Source organism: Amblyomma maculatum, chromosome 8, assembly GCF_055883805.1.
Source record: "Amblyomma maculatum isolate TAMU_Amacu chromosome 8, ASM5588380v1, whole genome shotgun sequence".
Taxonomy (NCBI): Eukaryota; Metazoa; Arthropoda; class Arachnida; order Ixodida; family Ixodidae; genus Amblyomma; species Amblyomma maculatum.
The window spans coordinates 128,780,203-128,807,512 of record NC_139351.1 but is presented as its reverse complement, the minus strand read 5'-3'; the positions used below and the strand labels follow the sequence as shown (position 1 = coordinate 128,807,512).

Sequence of the window (27,310 nt, the reverse complement as noted above, 5' to 3'; positions counted from 1 at the left end):
TAACTTGCGGGAACGGCTTCTCCTGTTCCGGAACGGGGTTGGCTGACCAGTCGGCATTGCACAATACTGTGTTCTTTGTCTTTTCCATCTTATTAAAGTTCCATTTTGAGGTGAACCATGCAAACTAATCAACCTATCGATAGCCACATTTGACTGCTCAAATGGAGGGAATGCCGAGGCGTGCGACAGACACACGTCTTTCTTTTCCTATAAATTAACCTAATTTAACAGAGGGAAGACTGGCAATCACCGGCCGTGCTCCTCGTCCGGTATGTTTCCTTTTCCCATCGGTGAGCTCAGTGTGTCAGTCATGAAAGCACTACACCGGCCAGCTTACCTCGTCATGTAATCCCCAAGTGGTCTGCACATCAGGAATGTACGATTTCGGATAAGACAGTGGAGCAAGCCACAACATATTTTTTTATTCCCAACAAATGCGAGGTATGTGTTTGTGCGTGCACGCGTCAGATGATTGTGCAGATGGAGCAGCGGACAACTCGGTTGATCACTCGATTAGGTCGGTCCCAGGATTGTGGTGATCCCGGATTACTGGCGTCGGATTCTCGGTCGTCGTCCATCGGGACAGAGGCAGAAGACTGCAGCTCCTTGGAAGGAAAAATAAGACGTTGCAACGAGTAATAATAACAGGATAACAATAACGATAAGAGCATTAGTTTGGCCATATAAATACCGAATAAAACGAATCCATATGAACCGGCCCGCATTATCGTAAAATCCGCATAAATTGCCTAGTCGAGTATACCTCACATTAAAGAGTTTGTACAGCGTCAAAATTGTAAGCTTTTGCGTTCATGCTTCCGTAGCTTTAATTTTTAGCCGATTTTTTAAAGCTTAGTTATTTACACCTTCGCATGAATTCTGCACAATGTCTCTATGTTAGAAGCTGCATCCTTGCTGATAATAAATTCCACGTGTATATTTCTCGTCTGACCACTAAATAAGGATATAGTTAAATTGCGAACGGGGTGATGACTGTCGAAGTGATCACGATGACGTCGACGATCGTATAGGGCGTCGGTCGAACGAAGAGCGCCAAGCTCCTTCGTCCGCTCGTCCGGCGACACGTTGCAAGTTGGAGAACTCTTGAATATAAAGGCCTTTTATTCAAGACAGGGCCAAAGATGTACAGGCAAGATGAAGAAAGGCGGTTAAAACGATGACCGTCCAGAGACGGCCGAGACCCGGTGCGCTCTCCTCATTTCGCGCCAAAACATCCCTTTAGGTCAGTTTTCCGAGGTTTTTGGGGCACTACGCATCAATCACAGTCCCACTTCTGGTAGCCAATCCGAGAATTTTAGACCAACTCAAATGGGCCAATGGCATGCCGGAACTAACGAAGTTGTTTTTATTTTTCAGCACCGCGCGCTTCCTCGAAACTGTCGAATGTCTAAACACATGGCTACGTCCCCGCGGACCGACACGGAAAAGCACTCAACGAACAAAAGCATCGCGCAGCAGGAGCCGCACGTGCGGTCCAAGGAGCAGCAGCGGTAGTAGCGGTCCCCCATCCCGTCTCCATTTCTGGGGCATCCGCGCGCCGCATCTTGGGCCATAAAACACAATTCTCAGAGACAGAAGGGCTCGCAAGGACGGTTAGCTTGTCTTCGTCCGAGTCGCATCTCTCGACACAAAACTCAGCACTCCGGCAATGGCCATTCTTTCACCGCGGGATGTCCCGCCGGACGCACACAACAGAGGGGGACCAAGTCAGGGAGAAAGGGGAGGAGGGGGAACCGGAGCGACCAGCAAGCTGTTAGGCGCCGCAGGCTCCTAACCTAAGAGATATCATAACACGTGGGACATACCACCTCAGCTCCAGGCTTATGGGCATGACACGGCAGTGTTAATGCTCCCCTTGCTAATCCTCGATTGCCTATACATGCACTTTGCTACTCACTTTCACCAATTCCTTAATTTGTGCCTTTTATCTCACACATGCTCATTAGTATATAGCTGTATAGCTACACCGCTTTATGTGAAACACCATCTTACACGGATACAGAAGCCCGTTTTAGACAATCTGCGAGGTCGTGTACATTCACACGTAACCTAGAGGTAGCGCAGCGTGTCTCAGGAGAGTAGGGTGCCTCGATGCGTGCCCGCGGGCGCGCATCGAGGCACCCTAAGGAGAGGGATCCAACGGTCGCCAAAGTCACGTGGTCTCGTGACGTCATAGACGGCTGTCCATCCGTTCCCGGCTACGCCACCTGACAACTATCACCCGCTAAAGGCATCCTCGTGGTTTTTCGCTCATAACACCGCCAACGCGGAGCCCGGATTTTCTGCAGGAAAGTGCGCTTTGCTTTAGCGTTAAGGCGTAGAGAATAGAGGGGGTTAAAGTCGATAGGGGTGGTAAGAAAAGCTTACCGATGATCCGCGATCCGCCACCGTGACCCTCTACTGCGCGTGGGCGGGGCGCAAAATCTGATTGTTCCCGACACGGCAGGTCTATGTGGGGCCATCTATTGGCGTCAAGGTGATCTGGGCATGCGCAGTGGAACGCGCGGTGGCGGATCACGGTAAGCTAAATCTCTCTAATAAGGGGGCAGGCGTGTTACGTGAGGAGTGCACTTCCGGTCTTGCTCAGCTGCACAAATGCTTTTTGTCTACTCCTGCTACGACGAAAACGCCGGCGACGGACAGGCTTTGCCCGTTCGCATGAGGGCATGTATCTATGTGAGACACAAACAGCAGAGCAGGAAAAGAATCCAAAAAACTTCTATATCGGCCAAAACTATGCTGATTCGACTGGTTTCAAGCGTCATCCCGCTGTAGTGAACATTCTCATACTATGTTTTCATTTCCGTCTGCTTTCGTTCCCGATACGAGTGAAAGTGATAGGGCAATATAACACGCTATAACTATAGCAATACACCAAGGGAAATGGGCGAGTAAACCGTGGAAGTGTTGCCTTTCTTATTTTTTCTTCGTGAGGCGGCCAGTTAAGAATCCGCTAACTGTGCCAACAGTTCTGGCTGTGACGTAAGTCAACGGGTCTTATAAGTGTCACCGCATCGCGGTCAGTGAACGAACCCGCTTATTGGCGTCTAAGGAGCTCCTGCGAAGCCAACCATATGATCGGCGTTGCAATAAAGGAGACGCTGAGTCAGCACACTGTTGGTACTGCGTCGGCAAACTGTCAGCGAAGCACCCTCACGACGTCGGAATATTGGCAAAGCGTTGGTAAAGCGTCAGCGAAGTGTCGATAAGCAAGCCAAATGGTGGTGAATTAAACATGATACTGAGCGGTACAAAACACGAGACTATACCCTCTCGTCTTCGTTACGTGCGGCATTGGCCTGGCTGAAACTGGCCCTGGGTGACGGCGTGGCGGCCCTGGCGGCGTGGCCACCTGTGGACGCTGCGTTATTGCCGCTGGTGGCCACGGCAGTGGCAGCAGCGGCAGCGTGAGCGGTCAGCAGTGGCGCTAGTGACGCCTTGTGCTTGTTGGAGTGCGGTCTGGGCGCACTGCTGGGCGGCGCAAGGAACTGCGCTACGCGGCCCACGATCTCCTGGAAACGCATTTCCCAGTCGGCGCGACGACCGCTTCCACCATGGCCACCGATGCCTGCCAAGAGGGTAAAAGGGGCAAGGAGCTCGCTAAGGTAGGCACTTTCTTCACCAAAATGCATGTTTTAGATATTTTGTGGATCTTCTAACATCAAAACAAGGAAACGACGAAGGGACAGTACGACGACTCAACACGGTGCTGCAAAGATATACAGCGCTGTCCAAGCGCTGCTCCTTTGATTTGGTGATAGATGCCACATTCTGAGAACTTCGTGATAGAACGAAGACGACGTCATATGACAGAGTATCAACCATAAAGTATGAACTGTAGTGTCTTACGCAACTCTTAGGTGGCCGTTCAAGGATTGAATGACGCTGATTTCGGCGGCGTAACCAACAGAGTCAATGAGGAGCACAGCGGAGGATGCAAGTTCGGTGGTAACGAAGATATCGAGCACGAGGAGAGAAAACTAGGCTGTGGGGAAGAGAGAACCCAAGACGTGAGGTGGAAAGTGGAAGAGGAGGATATATCAAGGGTGGACGAAAGGGAAAGAAAAACAGAGGAGAGACGGAATATATCATGTTTTCTCTGCGACAGCAGCTGCTGATGCTCTATTCCATTAGAGGCGCGCCGCCGCTTGGCACTGCAAGTTCCATATGCAGCCGCCTATGATTAATTACACCTCAGCAGCTGTGCTCAAATTTCGAATTATCGAGTATCGTCACCGTGGGTGAAATCTTTTCTGTTTTTGCCCAGGTGGCATAGAAGCAGAGAACCAGGTTCTTCCATATACGACGTCATATTCTGAATTCAAGAAAGGCTAATTACATGTGTTATCACCAACTGCTAAATTTTGATGAAGCTGTCCAATCAAATATGCACTCGTTGCACCCAGTAACTAAGAAAAAACTAAAGATAGAGGCAAAGTGCGCGGATGCATGCGCTTGTATCTGCGACGTCGCAGTGACGGCAGATCTCGAGGGCACTGACCGCATAGGTCAACGTAGACTAGCGCGCTGAGCACGACGGCTAGCGGTCCGGGCGGAGGCCAGGGCGTCGGTTCTACCATGACCGGCACAATGGGCTTGCGCAACACGTCAGCCAGGCTCAGCTCACGAGCACACGACGACGAAGAGGCGTAGCGGGGAGTCAGGCAGCAGAGCACCACCTGTGCGGAAACCACCAGCGAAGGGAGGAAAGCGCCTTGGCGGGGTCCGCGTACCCGCACCCTCAACCCGCACCACGAGTTGTGAAAGAGTGGGGCTAATGCACGAAGTATAGAGGAAGGGTGCTGACTTTCAATTTTCCCAGGGCAGAAGAGAGCGTGAAGCCCCCTCTTTGCTCCACATGGCTCAGGAATGGTACACGAATAGAGGCCTGATATGCGCAGTCTTTGTCAAAAGTTTAGAGCCCGGAGGGTTTGCTTCTGAGCCATACCTCCTAATGCATTCCCAATATTCCAAACCTCCTAGGATTTCCACGATTGCCAAAACAGCCGGCCATACCACTAGGCTTAGAAGCTAACCCCCTAAAGTTTTGACAAATACTTACCTTTGCCGTCGAGCGGTACGATAGCCTCACAATTATGTTTCGTTAAAAATGGTAGGAAGGTCATTTCATGGTTTAACGGAGGAGTAGACTTACGCAGCTGTGCTTGAAGGGAAAGTATATCAGGGGAGTAGATCCCTCAAAACAGAGTATATTATAGCTAGGAAGAAATCACTCGTCGACCGGAATGCCAAAAATAAAGTTTTTCTTAATTTTTTTGAGGTGGACGAAAGTACGTGGTTGCAGCTACCACAACAATCTGCTGCAGGACAACAAGGCAACAATGATTGTGGAAGCAGTGCCCGTGGAGCATACCTTTGCCCTGCTGATACCCTCGTAGATCTTTCCATAGAGTGAGTCGCCGCCACCCACTTGTCCCACGTCCATCCAACAGGGGAAACCTGAGAACTCGAGATGTTGCCTTATATTCAGCACCACCTCTTGGGCATCCCACTGGTAGCTGATGAACACCGGTGGCGCCAGTGATTCGGGCTCTGAGGAATTGGCATGGTACGCATGTGTCCTTTCTATCACTGCTTTGGAAACAGAGTCGTAGTAGCACCGACTGAGTAGCCGGTTTGCCTACTCACCCAGCTCATCCTGGATAAGCCTTGCCACATCCTGCCTGCTAATCTGCTGCAAACACGAGATGAGCACGTCGATGCAGTAGCGGGTGGCGCCGTTGCTCTCACGCCAGTCGCGAAGCAGCGCCACCCCGGGACTGCTCTCCTCCACGAATCGACTCAGCTCCTTGTCCGTGTAGCCTGCAGCGCAGGAACGATAAACGCCGGCCGTAAACTACATCTGTGGGATGAGGTGCACTGTTTCAGCGGTACACGTAAGAGCGCAGAGGAGCTGACAAGGTCCCCGATATTGCATCATCAGTGTATGCCTATGCATCACCACGGGGGTATATGCCGAGTTATGCGGTCGTGTGGCTGAAATACAAAGATACGACTCGGAACACTCCTTTCCATTCACTCGGTGCTTATGTCAGTTAAGCGACGGAAAGGCTCCACGTTAAAAATTCCAGGGCTACCCTTAAGTCGCTTAGGTACGGCAACAGAAAAGCATTGCGAGTTCTGTCATGCAGCATGGTGGGTTCGCCCGGCACTACGCTAGCGGACCTAGTCCGCACTCGGTCAGATGGCTTGTTTACTTAAATGAAGAAGCGGCGCAGGTGAAACTGCACGCAGGTGTTCAATGTAGAGCGCGAGCGTGTTTTGCAGTTAGAACTTGATGAAGACGATGATGTTTACTGCACAGCGCGAGAGTGTGTTGCAGTTTTACAACGGGGCTTGATCGCAAGCTGAGTACTGACGGTCACGTCTGCTGATGACGTTTAGCCTGGTTCATGGCGTTTAACGTCTCAAAGCGAATCAGCCTATAAGAAACGCCATAGTGGACGGCTCCGGAAATTTCGACCACGTGGGAGTCTTTAACGTGCACGGACAAAGTACAGCCCACGGGAGCCTTGCTTTTCGCCTCAATCGCAAAGCAGCCGCCGGGGTTCGATCCTGCATCCTCGGATTCAGCACCCTAACTACCAAGCGTGTCGCAGTGACTTAAGCAAGCAAAACGACAGGAATATCCTTGCGTTCGTGTGATTCTATTGTCAGGGCAGCTGTGCATTGTATACGAGTCACAAGTGGATGGCACGAGTCTGCACTTGCTCTGTGCGACGAGGAGATAAAACTTAAGCAACATGTGCCTTTGCTGCTAGTCTTCAAAAAAAGTTAACAGTGCAAAAAGTAAGTATGCAAGAGACAAGGCCTAAATGAGAGGCATTCAGTACCCTTGAGGCTTTGCCACATGCTATTTGAGTAATGATTGCGCTTTTGGGGTACTTTAATGGTTGCCTTTCGAGGGATCCTTCAAGAAAAACGTATCTTGCAGCTACCTGTGGGACAGAACATCGAAGCTATAATGAATATGTGTTAACTTAAATTGAGGACAACGCAGCGAACTATGGAAAGAAAAACGATAGTTGGAAGGTTAAAAAAAAAGGAAGCGCGCCAAATGAATCACGGAACAAACGCCAGTTAATGGCATTCTAGCCGAAAACAAGAGGAAATGGGCGTGGACAGGACATGTAGTGCGAAGAGATGATAGCCGATGGTCGCTAAGGGTAACGAACTCGATTCCAAACAAGGCAAGTGTATGGCAGAGGGCGGTAGAAAGGCAGGTTGGTTAAATGAATGCAGCTTACACAGAACTGGTTAATTGGAGGGATATGGGGGAGTCCTTAGCCTGAAGATTTAATAGTCAGGTTGATGATGATGATGATGACGATTATGACTGAAAGGCCGCTGCATAAAGTGATTTTCCTCGTGACGTGGCTAACGCTGGAGACACTCGCACCAGGAAACGAGACTTGACAGCAGAATGGCGCTTTTCAGCAGCGTGTGGACGCTTCAGTATTCAGTCACTTCACGTCACCAGACGAGCAAAACTGTACTAGTGTCTTGCATTGAAGTATTTAAAACCGAAGAACGATAAAATCAAGAGTGAAACTTTAATGTAGTATATTGCATCTTTGAACAGGGGCTCCTACGTTTCTCTGACACTTGCAATGAGTGAAAGAAACGTTCCCTAGAACACCTTTTTACGTTTTGCAAGTTTAGCAAGCTTTTACTCGGCTGTTTTTGGGTGAGAACGAAGCTGGCGTCGGCAGCTTCTTCACTGAAACGGCTTAGAAAAACAAAACGCGCTTCTCCTGCAAAGCACACCAGAAGTCACGTACCTGCTGTGCCTTCTGATATGGGCTAGAGTCTCGCGAGCCACGTCTGGGTGACATTTGCTGCAGACTCCCAACATGGAGGACAAGAAGAGAGTCCTTACTTCATTTCGTGAAGCCATCGCGGCGTATCGCCTCGTGCGGTTCGTCACTTATGGTTGTTTGGTTTGCATGGTCAGGTTTATGGGGTTTAACGTCTCAAAGCGACTCAGCCTGTGAGAGATGCCGTAGTGGAGAGCTTCGGAAATTTCGACCACCTGGCGTTCCTTAACGGACACAGCATACAGGCGCCTTGCTTTTCGCCTCCATCGAAAAGCGATTGCCGCGGGTGGAATTCGATACCGCTGTGGCAAAAGCAATTGATCCACAAAGAGTGCACGCCATGTCGTCTTTTTTTTCTGCCTTTCTTTTTTTTTTTTTTTTTTTTTTTTTTTTTTTTGCCTTTCAATGCACCATCGTCCCAACGTCACATTAAGCGAGGGAGACGTTGCGTACCGAGTCTCTTGGCGAGAGCCAGCCAGTCCCGACCCGTGTTTCCGGACTCGAGAAGCCTGGCAGCGTCGCGCAGCCAAGGAGGCTCCTCCCAGGCGCACTGGCCGAAGCGCTCCTCCCAGCCGAAGGCAGAGAAGCCCAGGGGCGCCTGGTCCGGGTCCCAGACTGCGGTGGCGCTCGAAGCGCGCCGCATTCCAGCGCCTGGTCGCAGGAGTGAAAGTAAAAAAAATCTCGATTATTAAAAAGTCGCACACCATATTTCACAGTTATAGAGTGTAAAATAAGGAAGTTCCAATGCCTAGAGAGAAATAACCACACGTAAGCTTTCTGGAGCAGTGTACTCACTGTATCCCCTCATGCCGTGAAATGACGCATATGGAAAATGCCGCCTCACGAACTCTGTCTGGACCCGTCTGTAGTCGCAGTACACGACCTGGGTGAAAACATTTTTTTTTTAAGGCTTAACGTCACGCACACTGTAACAAGTATGTAGGAAAGGCGTAATATCGTGTAGCCGAATCAGTTTGGTTTGGTTTAGTTAAATAGCCTAAGCAAATAGCAATAATCCTAGCAAAACAAATGAAGCGACGAACACATGTGTAATTAAACAATGAAACGTCAGAAGTGTGGCCGGTAAGTAGTCTCGCAAGATGTATATATACGATCAGATATTAAGGAAATTACGTAAATGAACAAATACAAATAGTTCTGGTCGGTATATTAAAGTGATTGGTTTGGTTTGGCTTGTAGGCTTTAACGTCCCGAAGCGACTCAGGCTATGAGAGACGCCGTAGTGGAGGACTGGGGGGGAAGCAAACTAGCGAGCAGGGGTGCAAGCAACTTCAGTCAAGGCTGCAGTGACCATTATACTGTATTTGACCGTATCGCGAGTCGGTCACTTCCTTAAATTCTTTCCTTCCGAATGAAATTACAAGCTCAAGAATGTATATGCTGTTGGCTTGTTTGATGCCGCCTGTTAAGCGTGGAGAAAATCTAAAGTTCCCTGCGCTTCGATTATAGTTCAGCCATTCCACTCAAAGTGCCATACCTTTCTGTGCAAACATTCGTCGAGAGGCAGGAAGTGTAGGCAGGCCTGATCCTGGCAGTCCTTGGAGGAGTGCTGTGCGCACGGTACCGATTTGCACGGACACGTGACGAAGCACTTGAAGCACAGCCTGCTGTACCAGAGCTCCCTGAGTGCCTCGATTTCTGCCTCGATCAGGTGGACAACCTGCGAACGTGAAAACGTCGTGAATATTTCAACTGAAGCAAGTAGTTAAAGGGAGAGTCTACTGCCGCAGAGTTTAGTATAAACAATGTTCGCATATTCTTGTAGATGGGGACTATAGCGAAGGCGAAACCTTCGGCTTAGGTAGCAATTTACAATTCGAGTAAGCAGATAAAGTCCAGTTGCGCGATGCAGTATTAAAGCATTGCGGCGCTCCAAGTACTTGGTTGAGATCCCCTGAATAATGATGATGGTGCTGATAATAATAATGATAATCAATCAATCAATCTTTATTTAATGTGCGCAGGAACAACCATGTGGTCTTTGTGCTGCAGCACAAAAAAAAAATGAAAAAGCACAAACATGTTTACACACACAGAGAGAACACAAAAAAAAGAAATAAATAATACATGAAATGAAACTGAGACGAAAAGTATCACGGAAATTAAGCAAACAATGAGTATCATCACTTATATACACAGTGAGAGAATTTTTTAGCACACCAGGAAATAAAGAAAAAAAAAAGAACGGTAGGTAGAAGAGAAAAAAAAAAAAAAAAAAACAGATGACTGACATTGATTATAGTAATATAGAAATATATAATAATAATAATAATAATAATAATAATAATAATAATAATAATAATAATAATAATAATAATAATAATAATAATAATAATAATAATAATAATAATAATAATAATAATAATAATAATAATAATAATACCCCGCCGGGGTGGTGCAGTGGTTACGGCGCTCGACTACTGTTCCCAAGGACGCGGGATCGAATCCCGGCCTCGGCGGCCGCTTTTCGATGGAGGTGAAAAGCAAGGCGCCCGTGTGCTGTGCGATGTCAGTGCACGTTAAAGAACCCCAGGTGGTCGAAATTTCCGGAGTCCTCCACTACGGTGTCTCTCATAGCCTGAGTCGCTATGAGAGACACCGTAGACAATAATAATAATAATAATAATAATAATAATAATAATAATAATAATAATAATAATAATAATAATAATAATAATAATAATAATAATAATAATAATAATAATAATAATAATAATAATAATAACAATAATAATAATAATAATAATAATAATAATAATAATAATAATAATAATATATTTATATACACACTATGAATAGGACTGAGCGCAATACATATAGATGTACTTTCGTTATTAAGGCGAAATCCTTATACGGCTCACGAGAAGTCAAATCGGAGGCCGGAAGTTTTTCACAAAATGTGTTCCCCGGAAGTGGTCCCAGTCACGTGATCACAACAGCTGCGAGAATAATTGATGGAAACCAAGTTAACGAAATAATTAAGATGGAACAAGATAATAATAAAGTAGCAAATTTCGAAATAAATATAAAATAATGGAAATAAAAGTGAAATATAAAAAAACAAATACAAGGAATTAAAAAATAATAAAAGTTGCAGGCATCGGAGAAGCAACGAAACCACGGTGCAAGATATATTTTAAGCCGTGAACGAAACGCAGAACGAGCCCATAATGTAAGCACGGAAGTGCAATGCTTTCGCATTTCCCCACGTAAAGAAACATAAGCGCACCCCTGCAATGCTCATTTTCATATTGTTAACTTCACATGCGATTATTTTTTTTTATCTCGCAAATTGTCGCCAGTACTCGTAAGGCATAAGCACGCTATCTCTTCTTTTGTTCTCAAATATGCCACTACGCTGTCACTATGGCGCTGCAGGGAAAGGCTTTCGCATGTGCCTGGTTGTGACCTAAATCGACCGCAGAAACAGTGGTATTTTACTGATATTCATTTAAAAATTACCTGACTGCTATCAGCTGTCGATTTAAAAACACCTGTGCTATACCTGTGCATACAGGTTATAACGCCACCTCTGCGAGCAGTGACGGTAATTCCGTTACTGTCGCGGCTGACCGCTATATAGGCGGGCAGCAGTCGCCGTGTTCCAAGAGATGCATGGAGTTAGTGTTAACTATATTATACGGTATACCGGAACACAAGGCCTGCAGACAGCTTTACCACGAGAGAGCGAGACTATACCATGTAAAATAAAAAGGTTTTTTGTATTGTTCTGCCGTGTTTCTGAGTTCAAAGATGTTGTCGACAAAATGTAAGTATAGTTTTTTAAAGGCAGTTGCTGGTCAGGTTATGACCTATTAAATATACGGTGAAAATGCAAAACGTATAGTTGCATATGGTTGAGGCACAGCTGGCTCAAGTAAATAAGCCTCGCTACAAACTACATAGATTTTTCATTGCAGAGAGAGGGCAATGATTATGGATTCTAGAAAAACACAGAAAAATGGACAAGGGTTGAGGCATCTTCATTAATATTACCCTTCGTTATTTTGGTTTGTGATCTTCAGGCTTTCCACGATCATTTCAGTTGACCCTGACAAGCGTCTGGACTGCAGTCTCAGTTTACCAGCTATGACTATAATAAATGTTTTCTTTTTCTTCCTCCCTGAATAAAAATGCTAGGATTAAAAAAATTGACGACGAATATATAATAATCACACACACACACACAAAAAAAAAAACAACCAACAAAATTTTGCAGTTTGAAGAAAAATTGTTCCTTTTGTGCACAGAAGTTTATGTTTTTTATGGTTAACGGCATTCATAAGTCATAACTAATGATAATTTCAGTGATTTCGCCTGTTCATTTGTTTTTGAACGGTACGAGATGTAGCCTATATTCCAGAAAACGGCATTTGGCCTTCCATTTCCACCCAAGCGTAGAGGCGGTTGAGAACTTTTAAACGAGTCCCTGCCCTTTTGAAATCATTGTGCGGGGCTCGAAGTGGGACTTTCAATTGAATGTCGGTAAAAAGCTTGCCGAAGGTTACTGAATGCAAACATATAAGCACCGAAAACGGCGTTTATGCCTGGAACACGTGCTAAACGGTTACGACGATACGTAGAAGAGAAAGCAGGCGTTTCCAAGATAGGCATATTCTCTTTGAAGGCTTCAGCTCACCGTTCCGCGCAGTGCATCGTATACCCAAACAAAAAGCTAGCTCACGGACAGTATGAAAGAGCCTCTGCTAAGTATCATATAGAGGACGGCACGTTAAATGACCACTGAAAGCAAAAGGCAGGCCTACGGAGGATTCAAAGCGATCCTAGATGGCATACTATACAATTTTTAGAATAAAAGAGCGTGCACACCAATGTTTTACTTGCGTGTATTAACTTTTGAAACCTTCAAATAGGAATTTTACATGGATCACATTATAGGTATCTTCCTAATACTGCCAAACAATATGTACTTGAATTTCTCATTGGCATTGTTATTTATTGGTCAAGTTTCAGCAACCGATTGATGATAGTGCCATGTAAAGGTGTGTTGTTCCGCCGGGGTGGTGCAGTGGTAAGACGCCCGACTACTGTGCCGGGGTACCCGGGTTCGATCCCGACCGCGGCGGCTGCGTTTCGATGGAGGCGAAACGAAGAGACGTCCGTGTGCTGTGCGATGTCAGCGCACGTTAAATATCCCCAGGTGGTCGACATTACTCCGCAGCCCTCCACTACGGCTCCTCTTTCTCTCTATCCACTTTCACTCCCACCGTTCTCCCTTCTCTTACGGTGGGGTTCAGGTGTCCACAGAAACAAGTGTGATAGATACTGCGCCTTTCCCTTCCTGTAAACCAATTATTATTATTGTTTAAGTTTCAACAACCGATCGATGATAGTGCCATGTAAGGTGTGTTGGGTGATATGTGGCATAAAATCTAATACAATCGCTGATACCTGCAAAACTTCACTGCAAAACTTAAGCCAGCCTACATGTCGAGCTGGAATGACTACAAACGAAGTTCACAATGAAAAAAAAAATTATGGTACAAGTTCACAAGCACCGAAATAGAGGACGCAGTCGCAGGAAAGTTTGAGCCCACAAATATTTCCTCATGAACAGCCTTCAACTAGCCCAGCTTCCTATTTTATTGAACTAAAGATGGAGTACCAGCGGTTGCCGCGCATTCATACTTAAGCGTCGCGTAAGACAACACAGACGAGGGACGACACAAGAATTTGCGTCGTTTCTCGTCCTTGCGCTTTGTCTTGTCTTGCGCGCTGCTTTAAGTGCAAATCCACGCCACCAACTCGCCCAGTTTTTTGTTCTCGTTGATCACGTTTATGCGTAGTTTTATTTCTTTTTTTACGTGTCATGTGACCTAAACACACCTTGCACGTCGCAGTGATATAGTCCGGTTGATAAAACCGAGACGGGATTAGAGAAAAAATTGATGATAAATTATTAAGCGCTCGTAGGCGGCTTCCACGTGTTGGTTAATGTATTTTAATGCCCTACTTTGTTACAAACAAGAAGATATGCGACTAAAATTAATTATTAATGATTATGAACAATTAAAAAACGAGGGCAGCAAGGCGCTTGTGTGAATACGAGCCATTACGGTTTTGTTTGGTTTGGTTTAAGGCGTTTAATGTCCCAAAGCGACTCGAGCTATGAGAGAGTGGAGGGCCACATCCTTAGGCACTATAGCGCTCTGCATTCAATATGCACAACTTGCCTTTTCGCAAATGCTTGGCTGTGGTATGCCGCCCATCCAGTTCTCCATAGTGTTAGTTCTTTGTATGACGACCTGGAAAGCGGAGAGAGGTAACATATGCCTCCATGAACACAGAGTTCGCACACAGGAGACGAATTTGTGACTGTTCACATTAAGAAAGAAATCGTTGCTTTCCCTGAATTACCTGAATCCTTCCCCTGTTCTGACTGGGCGGCGTCTGGTGAAGCTTGAGCAGCAGGTCGTTGTCCCTGTCCAATGGTATGGTCGCGAACCCGGTGATGAAGGAGGCTTCGCGCCAGTCGCACCAGCGCAGAAGGCGCACCACCAGGCGTGTGAAGAAGCCCACTGAACAAAGAGATTTAATGCCCATCTCAACATGGTGGCTCAACCTGTAGCAATAAAACCAATCCTTTCTGGTACAGGCAATCGGAATCGTGGAACGACTATTGTCATACATAACAGGCTGGACAACTTGCCCTTCCAACTATCGGGAATGTCTTTAACGTACAACGAATATATAATTAATCTGTTAATACCGACTGTTCGGCGGCACTGCGCTCAAAATCCGGTTAATTTTGACCTTGGTCTCAAATATTTCTTGCCGATTCATCGTACACAGCAAGTCGAGATGCTCAAAATTTCGACACGGATTCACTCGTTTTCTGCACTTGGTTTCATCGCAGCAGCTTACCTGGAAGTAATCCCGCGAAGTCAATGAAAAACACGAGAGCGTCGCTGCTCGGCGAGTTGCCCAGGGCCATAGAGCGCGTTTGGAGCGACGTCGCCAGCCAAGGAACCACGCAGAAGGCTTCGTCGTCGTCGGGGGCAAGAGAGAGCTCCTGGAAGACACAGACGTTTAACACGAGTGTGCCAAACAAAAGGTATTGCTTCAGCTATGTTAGCGCATCAGCAACTTAAAATAAAGCAAGAGGAGCTGGTAGGGAAAATGAGTCATGATGCTCGCACAGTCTGCGAATTCTTAAGGTCAACATAATTTATCCACTGTTCGCTTCCTAGCAAATCCTTGTATTTCGCGGATGAGTCGTCGTCATCATCATCATCATCAGCCTGACTATACCCACTGCAGGGCGAAGGCCTCTCCCATATTTCTCCACTTAACCCGGTTCTGTGCTAGCTGCATCCACTTGACCCCTGCGAACTTCTTAACCTCATCCGCCCACCTAACTTTCTGCCGCCCCCTGCTACGCTTTCCTCCCCTTGGAATCCAGTTTGTTACCCTCAGCGACCATCGGTTATCCTCTCTTCGCACTACATGTCCTGCCCATGTCCATTTCTTCTTCTTAATTTCCGCTAGAATGTCAGTAACTTGAGTTATTTCTCTGACCCACTCTGCACGCTTCCTATCTCTTAATGTTACCCCTACCATTTTTCGTTCCATAGCCCTCTGGGTTGTCCTCAACTTAAGTAGAACCCACTTGGTTAGCCTCCACGTTTCAGCCCCATAGGTGAGTACAGGTAAGATGCAACTGTTGTATACTTTCCTCTTGAGCGATACCGGTAAGCTGCTAGTCATAATCTGCGAGTGTTTGCCAAATGCGCTCCATCCCAATCTTATTCTTCTTGTTATTTCCTTTTCATGGTCCAGATCTGCGGTTACTACCTGTCCTAAGTAGACATATTCGCCTACTACTTCCAGTACTTCGCTACCTAATGTAAACTGCTGTTCCTTCCCGAGGCTGTTGAACATTACCTTAGTCTTCTGCATACTGATTTTCAAGCCTACCTTTCTACTTTTCCTGTCTAGGTCATCAATCATTATTTGCAGTTCATCCCCCGAGTTGCTTAGCAAGGCAATGTCATCAGCAAATCGCAGATTACTGAGGTATTCTCCATCTACCCTTATCCCTAACTGCTCCCATTCCAAGTTTCTGAATACTTCCTCTAAGCAAGCTGTGAATAGTACTGGGGAGATTGTGTCTCCTTGCCTAACACCTTTCTTTATGGGAATTTTGTTACTTCCTTTATGCAGAACTATGGTTGCTGTGCAGCCACTATATATATCTTCCAGCACTTTCACGTACGGCTCGTCTACCCCCTGATTTCGCAATGCCTGCATCACCGCCGAGGTTTCAACTGAGTCAAATGCTTTTTCGTAATCAATGAATGCTATGTATAAGGGCTGGTTATATTCCGAGCATTTTTCTATCACCTGATTGATGGTATGGATATGATCGATAGTAGAGTACCGTTTCCGAAACCCTGCTTGATCCTTTGCTTGATTGAAGTCTAAGGTTGTCCTGATTCTATTAGTGATTACCTTAGGCGGATGAGTATGTGTCCAAATGAGCATTTGTTATATATATATATAGATTGCGTCGATAACACTGGTGTCTCTACCTTTGAATCTAAAAATACGGCAAGGACATGTGTGTTTTCTAATTTGCTTACAGCCATCTGTCCCTGCTTGCACCGCCTAAAAGCCATCGTACGTGGCGGTAATTGTGCTCAGTGCTCCATCACAGCGCACGCGACATTACCCGCAACCCGTCTATACGGCACCTGATTCGATGGAGTCTGCTAGTAAGTGGACAAACCACAGATTTATTCAGAAGTGAGAAACGTATCTGATCAACAACTACTTAATAGTGCGTTACAAACAGTTTTCGCATGGTGTGAAGCATGGCAAATGTCCATTAACTTTGAAAAAAGCTGTACTAATGAGAATCACTCACACAAAGAAAGTCTTACCCTTCGATTATTGTATTAACGGCATGACACTAACTGAAGTAACAGAATATAAATATCTAGGGCTCTGGGTCAGTAACAATCTTAGTTGGAATAAACATGTTCATCTCATAACGTGTAACGCTTTCCGTAAACTCTTTTTCTTGAGACGGGCATTGCGGTTGTCTACCCCATCTGTACGCCTGCTTGCTTACAAATCTATTGTTCTGCCTACCTTAGGTTATGCTTCAATCATTTGGGACCTGTTCGCACAAACTAACATGAATAAATTAGAGAAAGTTCAAAAGAGGGCGGCACGATACATATATAACAATTACCGGCGTACATCAGTAACACACCTTTTAATTCAAGCTGGCCTTCCGACAATAACTGAGCGAAATCGTTGTGCACGACGTAAATTTCTGTAGCAATTAATTAAAAGCCACTACAGATCAGAACTCACCGATTTGCTTGTTTTTTCGTCCGGATACGCAACCCGTCGACACCAGCTAAATTCAACTTCTTTTCGCGTTCGAAATAACTGCTTTAAATACTCATTCCTTCCACGAACTATTTCCGATTGGAATAACCTCACTAACAATGAAGTGCTGCAGCCATCACTGACGTTGTTCTCGCAACATATCACCTAATTTCTTTTTATTGCATTTGTTATTTCACTGCTGTGTTGTATATGTTTGGTTCTATTCCGAATTGTGCAGAAGAGCTTCAACTTGCACTGTAATATTTGTTTATTTTTGCCTGTTTTGTTAAACTGCTTAGTTTGTTTCCCACCCTGCTAAAATCCCAACACTGGGATTGCAGTATCAATAAATAAATAAATAAATTTGCGAACTAGCAACAACGGACATCTCGAAGGCTATCACGTATCCATTGTGCTACGGACAATCTCGTTAACAGCTATTCCTTGTTCATATAAGCAGCGAGGCAAAAATCTGTATGCGTTCGATATCAACATGTTTGTAAGCATATACGCTTCCAAGGATGTGCGTTTAAATAATCCGGGGCACACACGTCAGTGCATCTAAGTTAGCCCTTAAGGTCGGCAGCCAGATAATCATCTTAAACACATCAAAATTATTTTCGTGAGAAAAATTTCGCGCTTATCCTCAACAAGACGGAAGACAGTGGACACGTAGACAGGTGCCTATAATAATGGTCGTGAACATGCCGCGAAATTCAAACGCATTTAGCTACATTTGGAATTTTGGATCTTCTTACCGAGGGCAGTCGTTCATAGTGTGCCACGAGGACGTCCAGGGAGCTGAGGACAGCAACCAGGGTCTCCAACTGGTCCGCGGAGTTGCTCCAGAGCGCCCGCAGTTGCTTGTAGCTGATCCGGTAGCTGGCTGGCTCTTTCCTCCCTTTGGGGACGTCCTCCCAGCAAGTCTGCTTCTGAGTTATAGGCAGGCAACGGAACGACGACCACACAGAGTTCTTATTCTCCAACGACTTTGCTTCTAATGCTCTTCGATGGCACGCCCATAGAATTCTCGATGTGCCACCATGCAGCGCTTCACAACAGAAGCAAATTGAAAGGTTTACTGACCGCTCAACAATACCAGAGATTTTCGCCTATAAAAAGATATTTTAACGATGTACCCTTGGTCGACAAGGCTAGGTGAAATTGTGGCAGATCGGAGATTGAAACTGTAGCTATTGATAACTTTCTTCCGCCAAACAAATGCGCAGCAACTGGTGAATTCAGCAGATCCATAATTTTACGAAAGACGTCGAACAGACTTTCGCTATATGCGTTCCAGTTTGCGCGGGCACACCAGCGAACAACGGCACGTCTATAGGCTATGCAATTGCGACGCACGTTTTGGAACCGAGTGTCTTTCACCTGGGGTGCCAATCCGATAAGTTTGTAGAGGGCGTCTAGAAACCACTGCGGCCTGAGTATGACGATGCCGTCCCAGCGGCTGTCCAGGGCGCCGACTCCGGTGCCCCGGTGCTGGCAACCGAAGCAGACCAGCTTTCCCTGCTGGTGCAGGAAGTGCACCACCGAGTGGAAGCCGTCCTCGATGCCCTCCTGGCGGCCGATCTCTTCCAGCTGTACAGGTGAGCCATAGGAGGGACCACACCGTCAACGCACCTAAATCTCCGGAAAAGATTATGTGGGACAGCCCACCTTTAAAATTATGACGCGACAGCGTAGGCTGCCATATAGAACCCCTAGCCTTATGGACGTTGTAGCGTGTTTGACTTGGCATTCAAGAGCATTGGAAGGTGGGTTCTCATTTCAACTTCAACGAGCAGTTCGAGTTAGCAGCTCCTCCCAGCTTACTGGTACCACATTCTCTCATTAAGTCGCACAAACAATGGGCCATGCCATTTGCTAACTACCACGTACCGGTGCGGACAAAAGCAAAAGGAGCCCGCAATTTCCTTGTTTCATAATTGAAACTGGCAGTCGTGGTATGAGCGAAACAGAGACGCCAGTACCCTTTCACTTGGGTTTTCTTATCTCCAGGGGCGTGATTGTAATTAAAGCGTTTACTTATGTCCGCGCCTGTACGTGTCAGCGCCATGTCTGTGAGTTTTCATGCACAATGCCGACGCTGAATTTTTGTGGGACTTTTAACGCTGTCGTGTTAAAATATGGGTCAACACACTACTTATAGGACAGGACAGAAACCGAGGCGAAGGATCGAAGTCGAAGACCTCCAAATTGATCAGCGTCGTGCATGTATATCATGCCCAGTTTCCCTCTTTTTTTCTCCCTTTATTATCCTCTGTTCAACTTAAAAACCAGCATAGGCGCTGAGAGAAAGGGACAACATAAGCGTAGTAGACGGGACACGACACAGCTATTAAGAACTCCTTCGTCTATGCACAAGCGCATCTTCAAAACGTTTCCCAGAGAAATGCGGAGACGTAATCTCAGCCTTCTTGCTGAAACGGCCTGTGAAAACTGTAGGAGAGACGCCTGTATTTAGGTTTATAAAATCCCCGCTTTCGATTAATGAACGCTATTCCTGCTATAGAATGCAGTAATCCTCTCGACAGAAGCCAGTTTCATATTTTTCCTCGGCGTTTCTTGAGGAGGAGGAGACAACTTTATTTAACGCATTACTACGCGTCAAGAATGTCCTGGGCCAGGGTCACCAAGGCCAACTGATCTTTCAGCTGGTCGGATGCTAACCAAGCCCGCCACGTTGGGGGAGGAGGGTGTGGAAAGTGGAGTGATTGTGTACACTATTTCCTGATATCGAATGCAGTAATCTCTCGACAGTGGCCAGTTTCACTTTTTATTCGGCGTTTCTTAAGTTTTTCATTCCTGAAAAGATGAAGCTGTCTTCCGACTCAGTCTGGTTGATCCGAATTGTTAACGTGGCTAGTCTTCGATAAAACAGATGCTTGGCCAAGTTGGTAACTCATTTTGACCGGAACAGCGCGCACTAAGACACAGACAAGAAGAGCTCGTGTGTGTCGTGTCTCTCTTCTTGTCTGTGTCTTAGTGCGCGCTGTTCCGGTCAAAATAGTCTTCGATCTTTTACCTGGTACAGGCTGGCGAAGTACACGCCGTTCTCCAGCAGCCTGGCGAGTGCCCTCTCGAAGGCCAGCCACCGCAGCGGTACCTCGTGACCCACGCTGTCCATGCGTGCCGCCACATGCTCCACCTTGCGCCGAAGGGCCTCCAGGGCCTCCTCGGGGTCGAAGCCGCAGTAGTCGGCGCCTCCGGAATCTACGTTGGCTGTCGGCGAGTCCAGGCAGCAGTCGACGGCGAAGTACATCGGCAGCACGTGCCGGCCATACGCCTTGTTGCGCAGAGTGTCTCGCAGTTGCGTGAACTTCTCCGAGATCTGCGCACGCGCAGAAGATGCTGGACTAGTCGTCATTGTATACAAGCCAAAATGATGAAGTCCTCGACAGAGGTCATCTGTACTGCATCACTCGAGACCATTTCATCCTCGCATATTTCCTCGTCGCACATTTCCACGCCGTCCATGTCTGCTGCGCACGATTAATAATAACTGTTTCACGTGATTTGTGTCAACTATGCAGCAGTAGGAGAAGAACATAGAAGAGAGGCGTTTCACGCTGCTGTCCGTAAACCTGAAAATATGATTCGTTTACATTTGCAGTGTTTCCCTTTCAATACTCTTTCGGAATATGTCAGTGTCTCACGACAGCTGCTTTTCGATGGAGGCGTCTGTGTGCTGTGCGATGTCAGTGCATGTTAAAGAACCCCAGGTGGTCAAAATGTCTGGAGCCCTCCACTACGGCGTCTCTCATGTGGCCTGAATCACTTTGGGACGTTAAATTCCACAAACCAAACTAAACTGATAATTTCTTTTCCAGATTTCTCATGTATTCCTAGCGCCGCAGCTCTCGGTCTTCGCGGACTATCAGCACATCCAGGTTCAAAATCTTATGGAACATGGCCTCCTATCACATAAAAGATAGATATCCTGCAGACACTGAGACAAGCGCAGAATGTGTGCGTAGTAAAATATTAAAGTTAGAGAGGGAAGACATCCGTAAGAAATTACAGAATAACCACCAAATTTGACTACTAAAATCAGCGTTGATCCGGGTCTATTCGTGTTAACTCATACGCCTCTCCTTCACGCCGATCAGCCCAACCATCAACATCAGCAGGAACGTTCCCGTACAGCAGGGCGGATCTCGTTTGGTATTCCTAGTCCCCATATCGGAACCAGCTCTACCAAGTCTTTTTCAAGCTGTGCGTGGAGCGGAAAAATATATGTATGGACTCTATGGAAAGCATTCAACGCCGAGTATAAGTGCCACTGCATAAGCGTTCACTGCCCCTCTCACCGTGTTGTTCCTGGCCTGTGCGTTTCCGCGCAGTTTGGAGCGGTGTGTGCCCACCAGGATGACGGTGGGTAGCAGCTGGGACGTGTCCACGTCCTCCACTTCCTTGGCGGCACCGTAGTCGCCGTCTTGGTGCGTCCTGGCCGTCGACACGTGGATGGACGTGAGCCACTGGTGCACGTAGTCGATTGTAGAGAGGGGCGAACCGGCGTCTTCCATCTGAACGCCGCACCGACGGTTATTCGCTCACTTGCGTCATGTAGGAATGAGGAGCAGTTGTACGGGTATTCAGATTAAGTTGCACAGAGACTCACAAACGATGCGCATAATCCATGTAGTCTCCCACCTAGACAGCAGCCTAGTCTGTAAGAGGTTTTTACGGGCTAAGATGTTTCAAAGATGCACCTCTTCGTCGATCACGAGAACCTCCCTGGAACTGATGGGCTCAAAAACGATTTCGTCTCAATAAATATTTTCTAAAAAGCAACAAAACAAAAATTTTGAGCTTAAAATATTAAGTTTTAGCTGTTTCTCTTGAGCGTGAGTCCTCTAGGCTGTTTTTCTTCGATGCATGCATCGATCGTACTCTCTCCTATCACACTGCACTGGACCAATGCCCTGACTGCCAAGGACGTGGCCGGTCCTACAGTAATTATTATGATAACCTTGCACTTTTGTGAAGGCGTACGACACCAAAGGCTTCAAACAGGAGAATAAAGTTGAGTCATCCTCCTTTTGTCCGAGGGTGGAGAGCAAAGACTGTCGTACACCCCGGATATAAGCAGAAGTGAGCTAGGTATTTCATTCCTCAACCAATGTGTCAGAATAAACAGCTGATATAACAGCCAGTAGAGAGAACACAGCAGTCAGTTTACTCCTGACGAGCTGTCTCCAGCATATAGAGCGAGTCAGAAGGAACACTGAGTAGTGACCGTCCCGTCCCGTCCCATTTTTTTTTTTTCATTAAAAATATGTTTCAACGATCCTTCTGGGTATGTTTGACGTTTAATAAGGAGCAAAATATACCTTTATTTCTGAGAACAGTGGATTTAAAAAAAAATGTGAACATTTCTTTCCACATCGATTCAAACTCGTGACGTCGCCGACTCGTGACGTCCCATGATCACCGAAACGGAGTGGATGGCTGCGTAACAAGGTCTGTCGGATATGCTAAATGAATTCGCTTGATGAGCTGAAGTGACGACAGTTCAAGATTAGACGCAAACAAATTAAGAACGAAGGACTACGCTGTCGTCTTTGAGTTGAGTCTATTGTTGTGCTGACGTAGATATATGTACCAACCAGCTCCCACCAGTTTTGGAACCACTTGACGGAACCACAGTTTGCTTGCAATAACTGAAGATGGGGAAACCTGTTCGTTAACTGGCCTTTTCTGTAGCTTACAGAAGCAATGTTTTAAGTAACAGCAGCCTTTTAGTCATTAAAACGCAGTAACATATCCGCACCTGATATCCGATATCAATATTGGAAGTTGGCGAGTATGAAGTGGCTGCAGCTTGCACATGGCTAATTACAAGAATACCGGAGAAACCTAGTGATGCCAGAATTTTTGCAGAACAAGGAATTTAACGTTGTCGCATTGGCTGGAGATTGCAGCAGCAGTGGAATCGCACCACTAGACGCTGCGGTTTGTGAACACGCTGATAATGATTGTGCCGGATGGTGATCACGTAGCACATGTGTAGCCGTCAGGAAGGAACCTTCCTCAAAAGCACCGTTTTCGAAGCGTCGGAGTGCCACTATGCCGACTCTGACATGGGCGAACCGTGCGTGACAGTGCACAAGCGGCCTTCTTTTTGGTTCGGTCGTCACGAGTATCGATACCTTCAATCCTGGCAGCAACATACGGAAGCCTGCCCTCATATACAACACGATTATACGATCCGCACTCCCTTTTCTGCGGAGAGTCGGTCACTGTCTACCACCTGTATGGTGTGGGCGTGGCAGTGAATGATGCTGGAACTAAATTGAGAGTGACTACTGTTTCCCATTCTGCTAGTTCATTAAATAATTAATTAATGTGAATAATATTTTGTGAGTACTAGGTAATGTTTGGTTAGTCTTAGTTAAGGTCGTCTTAACTAGTAAGTGCACGGTTAGTGCTAGTTAGAAGTGCCATTCTATATGCACGTGTTGCTATAGGCAACTGCTTAGTTCGGTTAGTGTTAGTTAAGGTCGTCTTAACTAGTAAGTGCACGGATAGTGCTAGTTATAAGTGCCAAAATGGCGAGAATGGGGCCTAGTTGGTTATTCATATTCCTCATGTTTCCTCATGTTTCCTCGTTGCTTATGTTTGTTTGATGACGACCACGTTTTGTGTATAAAATGACTTCCGTTTCATCCATTAAAACCAGTTTTTAGTTCGCGCTCCGTGGTGTTTGTCTTTTCTGTCGTTCAATGTGTTAGCGCGGTGAAACCAATATTATAAGTGCCATTTCATATACATGTGTTACTATGGGCAACTGCTTAACTATTTAATGTTAATAATTAAGTAATGTGATTAATGCTATGTGAGTATCATTTTTGTTTGGTTAGGGTTAGTTAATGTCGTCTTAACTAGTAAGTGCATGGTTAGTGCCATTCCATATACATGTATTGCTACGGGCAACTGCTTAACTATTACTCAATTAGTCATTAATTATCACGCAATTATCATATACTTGCCTTAAATCATGATTCGATATCATTCGAATGCTATCCTTTAGGTAATGATTGACATATGCCCATATAAGGCATGAACCCGAAACGCGGACACATTTGCCGACACGGCTGCTAACGACAGTATGAGGCATTAAAGGCCGTCGCCTTAAAACCCATTCCTCACTCTACACAAAAAGAGTAGGAGAGTGAGCTGTCCTGTTCAGACCCGAGCTGGCAACGCGAACTGCTTCAGAGGGCTCAGCGGGTATACTGATGTACTGAACTCTGTAGTCCACCCACAGTAGTCGACTTCAATGTTTTAATTTAACGTAATTTCACTCTTCCTCCTGGCCCCTGCACCACCTGTCGTGAGGTCGCTGTGTAGGGACTTCAACACACCTTCCAAATCCAAGTTCGTTGTGCATGTTTGCTTACAAATGAGCACTTATAGGCATCAGACAAAAATAAAAAGTTTTTGCTAAAACGAAGACCAAAAGCCTATGTTTTAAATTTGAACACAGCAGCTGGCTTTCGGTTCAGGAGCTAAGAAGTCTGAGGTTTACACCGCTTACTTTCTTGCAGCCACTATATGTCTACAGCCGAGTCATCGAAGATAAATGTGCACCTCCTGTATACGTCCAAAGGTGCACGCCTCCTCTCTGAACTGAGCAATCTCGCTTTCACGTATTGGTAACGCCGTATCCGATAGAAAAATCACCGTGACGACAGACACCGAGATGCAGTGTCCGACAACATTACGCTGACTTTCATCAGGCGTATATAACTTCTTCCACCTAAGTCAAGAAATGCTCCCTATAATAAAAAGTAAAAACAAAGAGGTCTTAAAGAAATGTTTTGGCAACGCTGTCGACTACGAGAGTGCAATTTGCAGATTCAACTGTTTCGCCGAACAGAACGCTGCTTACGCTTCGTGTTTGGTCCGGTATGTGAATAGGCTCGTGGAGGTCCCTAGTGAGGTCAAACAGGAGAAGGTAGATTCCGTGAGATGAGTACAACGCCTGCGTCATGGTTCAGAGACAAACAACCAAAACACTGTTAATACTTTTTTATTTGTGACGAGAACGCATCAATCACAAAGACACATAAGCGGACATCAAGGCGGTCGCTCAGCGCGGTTTCGTTAACGATTCAGAATTTTGCGAAGTTTCTTCCGCTCCGTAGAAATGAGCGCTCTGATCATGGTCTCTTTTAGTATACCCACAATGCTTTCAGACGCAAATATATGCACAGAAACATAATGCCGCGACTCGTATTCTGCGTTTTAGTCTTCAATTGAGCGACAGCCTTTCTTCGAATAACGCGTCTCGACTTATGACCTCTGGTCCTCCTGATGAGGAGTTACGACTCTTGATTGCATTTCTGGTGCTGAATAATAGGAATTCATTTGTCGCCGCTCATGTGAATATCTAATAAAACGTTGTAATGTTGCCAAGTTTCTGGGCAAGATGGTGACATTCTTGATTCACAATAGCAGCGAAGGAACACAAAGGAGAAAAGCGCAACTCACAGAAGAACGTTGTGCCGCATGTTTGTTCTTTCGTTTGTGTTCCTTCGCTGCTATCATGAATCAACCAATGTCACTAATAATAATTAATAATTGGTTCGCAGCAAGGAAACGCGCAGTATCTGTCACACGTGTTCTGTGGACACCTGAACAGCGCTGTAAGGGAATAGATGAAGGTGAGAGTGAAAACGGAGAGAGAGAAAGGGGCGCCGTAGTGGAGGGCTTCAGGGTAATTTTGCCGACCGATATCGCACGGCACACGGAAGCCTCTTCGTTTCGCCCCCGTCGAAACGCAGCGCCGGCAGTCGGGATCGAACCCGGGCACTCCGGCACAGTAGTCGGGCATCTCACTCACTGCACCACCGCGGCAGGGCGAAATAATGTCACCAACATGCCAAAAACACGGCAGCATTCGACCATATGTGCTGCGTGTTTCTTCTTTTCAGTCTGTTTTCCTTCGCTGCCATTATGAATCATGAATGTCCCCAACTTGCCCCAAAAGCAGCATTCGCCCGCGAGTTGCGTGTTTCTCCTTTTGTGTTTGTCTGCCTTCACTGTTATTATAAATTAAGAATGTCATCAACTTGCCCAAAAACTTCTTTTACTCCGGATTGCATGGTGACGAATCAATTTCGCCAGCTTCCTATAGTCTCATTTGTCGAATACTCCAAGGCGAGCTTCTTGCGCCGGCGACCTCTAGCACTTTGGAACCTCCTCCATTCCCCTGTGTTGACAGGTCCCGAAGAGGCGTCCCTCCAGTTGGCGAACTCGGCGAGGTCATCGTGTTCGATCAGCCGAAATCGACGACTGTCACGGAGGCACGGGTTCCCGCGGCGACCGCAGTCGGCGATCCTGCGAAGCTTGAGGGCGAACGCTGAGTTCCTGAAACCCGGCGGAAGAAGATCGTACACGTATGCCGCCTGTTCGCGAAGGTCTGGACTCTGTACAACCCGCTCTATTCGCTCCGTCGCAGGATCGCTGTAGTAGCGTGTCCACTGGCCAGTAGCCGGGTCCCTGCGCGGCATGTCTTGGTACAGCTCGGCAATGTACGACAGCAAGACGAGGCTGAACTGGAAGCCCAGGACGCCCGCGACCAGCAGCAGGTACTCGAGCGTGTCTTGGCCTTCGCAGAACTGTTGCTTCCTGTGCCACGGCTGACGGCGGTGCATGGTTTGAGCTTTATCTTCGTTATCTTCCACCTAAAACCTGTCGCTTGAACCTTCCGTCCTTTGTTAGTTCCGGTATTGGCCCGCTTTGCGTATTGAGCGTATGGTTAGCCACTCACTAAGTTCTGATATCAGAGTCACCGAAAACAAACTTCCGTTATACGATGAGTAATGGTTACAAGGTCAGGTCCACAAAAGCTGTTTAGGTAAACATAAGCTCATCACATGTAAAGAACAGCAAGGAAAGATGACGAGTTCTGAGTGCTATTAAACCTGCATAAAGCAACGAAATATGCATGAAATAGCTGCAACTCAGTGATGAGTTGCCAGAATAAATAATTCATATCTCGATACTTCTCTCTTCAGAGACGAACTAAGTTGCGAATTAGCATTTTT

General features: G+C 46.4%; 1 protein-coding gene across 3 annotated transcripts in view; it reads right to left on the bottom strand.

Annotated features, from left to right (window-relative positions):
• Nucleotides 1-388: 388 nt before the first annotated feature.
• LOC146182545 (uncharacterized) overlaps nt 389-27,310 on the bottom strand; it is a 40,053-nt gene continuing 13,131 nt past the window's right edge. The window contains exons 7-22 of one of the 3 annotated variants that reach the window (XM_084577666.1): nt 25,150-25,242; nt 21,566-21,781; nt 20,281-20,586; nt 18,624-18,833; nt 17,999-18,172; nt 14,766-14,913; nt 14,259-14,419; nt 14,075-14,146; nt 9,358-9,540; nt 8,655-8,742; nt 8,313-8,510; nt 5,671-5,844; nt 5,396-5,574; nt 4,523-4,700; nt 3,291-3,589; nt 389-605 (exon numbers count right to left, since the gene is read on the bottom strand). In XM_084577666.1, the coding sequence (XP_084433792.1) occupies nt 465-605; nt 3,291-3,589; nt 4,523-4,700; nt 5,396-5,574; nt 5,671-5,844; nt 8,313-8,510; nt 8,655-8,742; nt 9,358-9,540; nt 14,075-14,146; nt 14,259-14,419; nt 14,766-14,913; nt 17,999-18,172; nt 18,624-18,833; nt 20,281-20,586; nt 21,566-21,781; nt 25,150-25,242 (2,820 nt within the window). In that variant the 3' untranslated portion in view covers nt 389-464. Of the gene's footprint in view, nt 606-3,290; nt 3,590-4,522; nt 4,701-5,395; nt 5,575-5,670; nt 5,845-8,312; nt 8,511-8,654; nt 8,743-9,357; nt 9,541-14,074; nt 14,147-14,258; nt 14,420-14,765; nt 14,914-17,998; nt 18,173-18,623; nt 18,834-20,280; nt 20,587-21,565; nt 21,782-25,149; nt 25,243-27,310 lie in introns of those variants that run through there. The other 2 variants (XM_084577667.1, XM_084577668.1) reach the window with 2 other exon arrangements.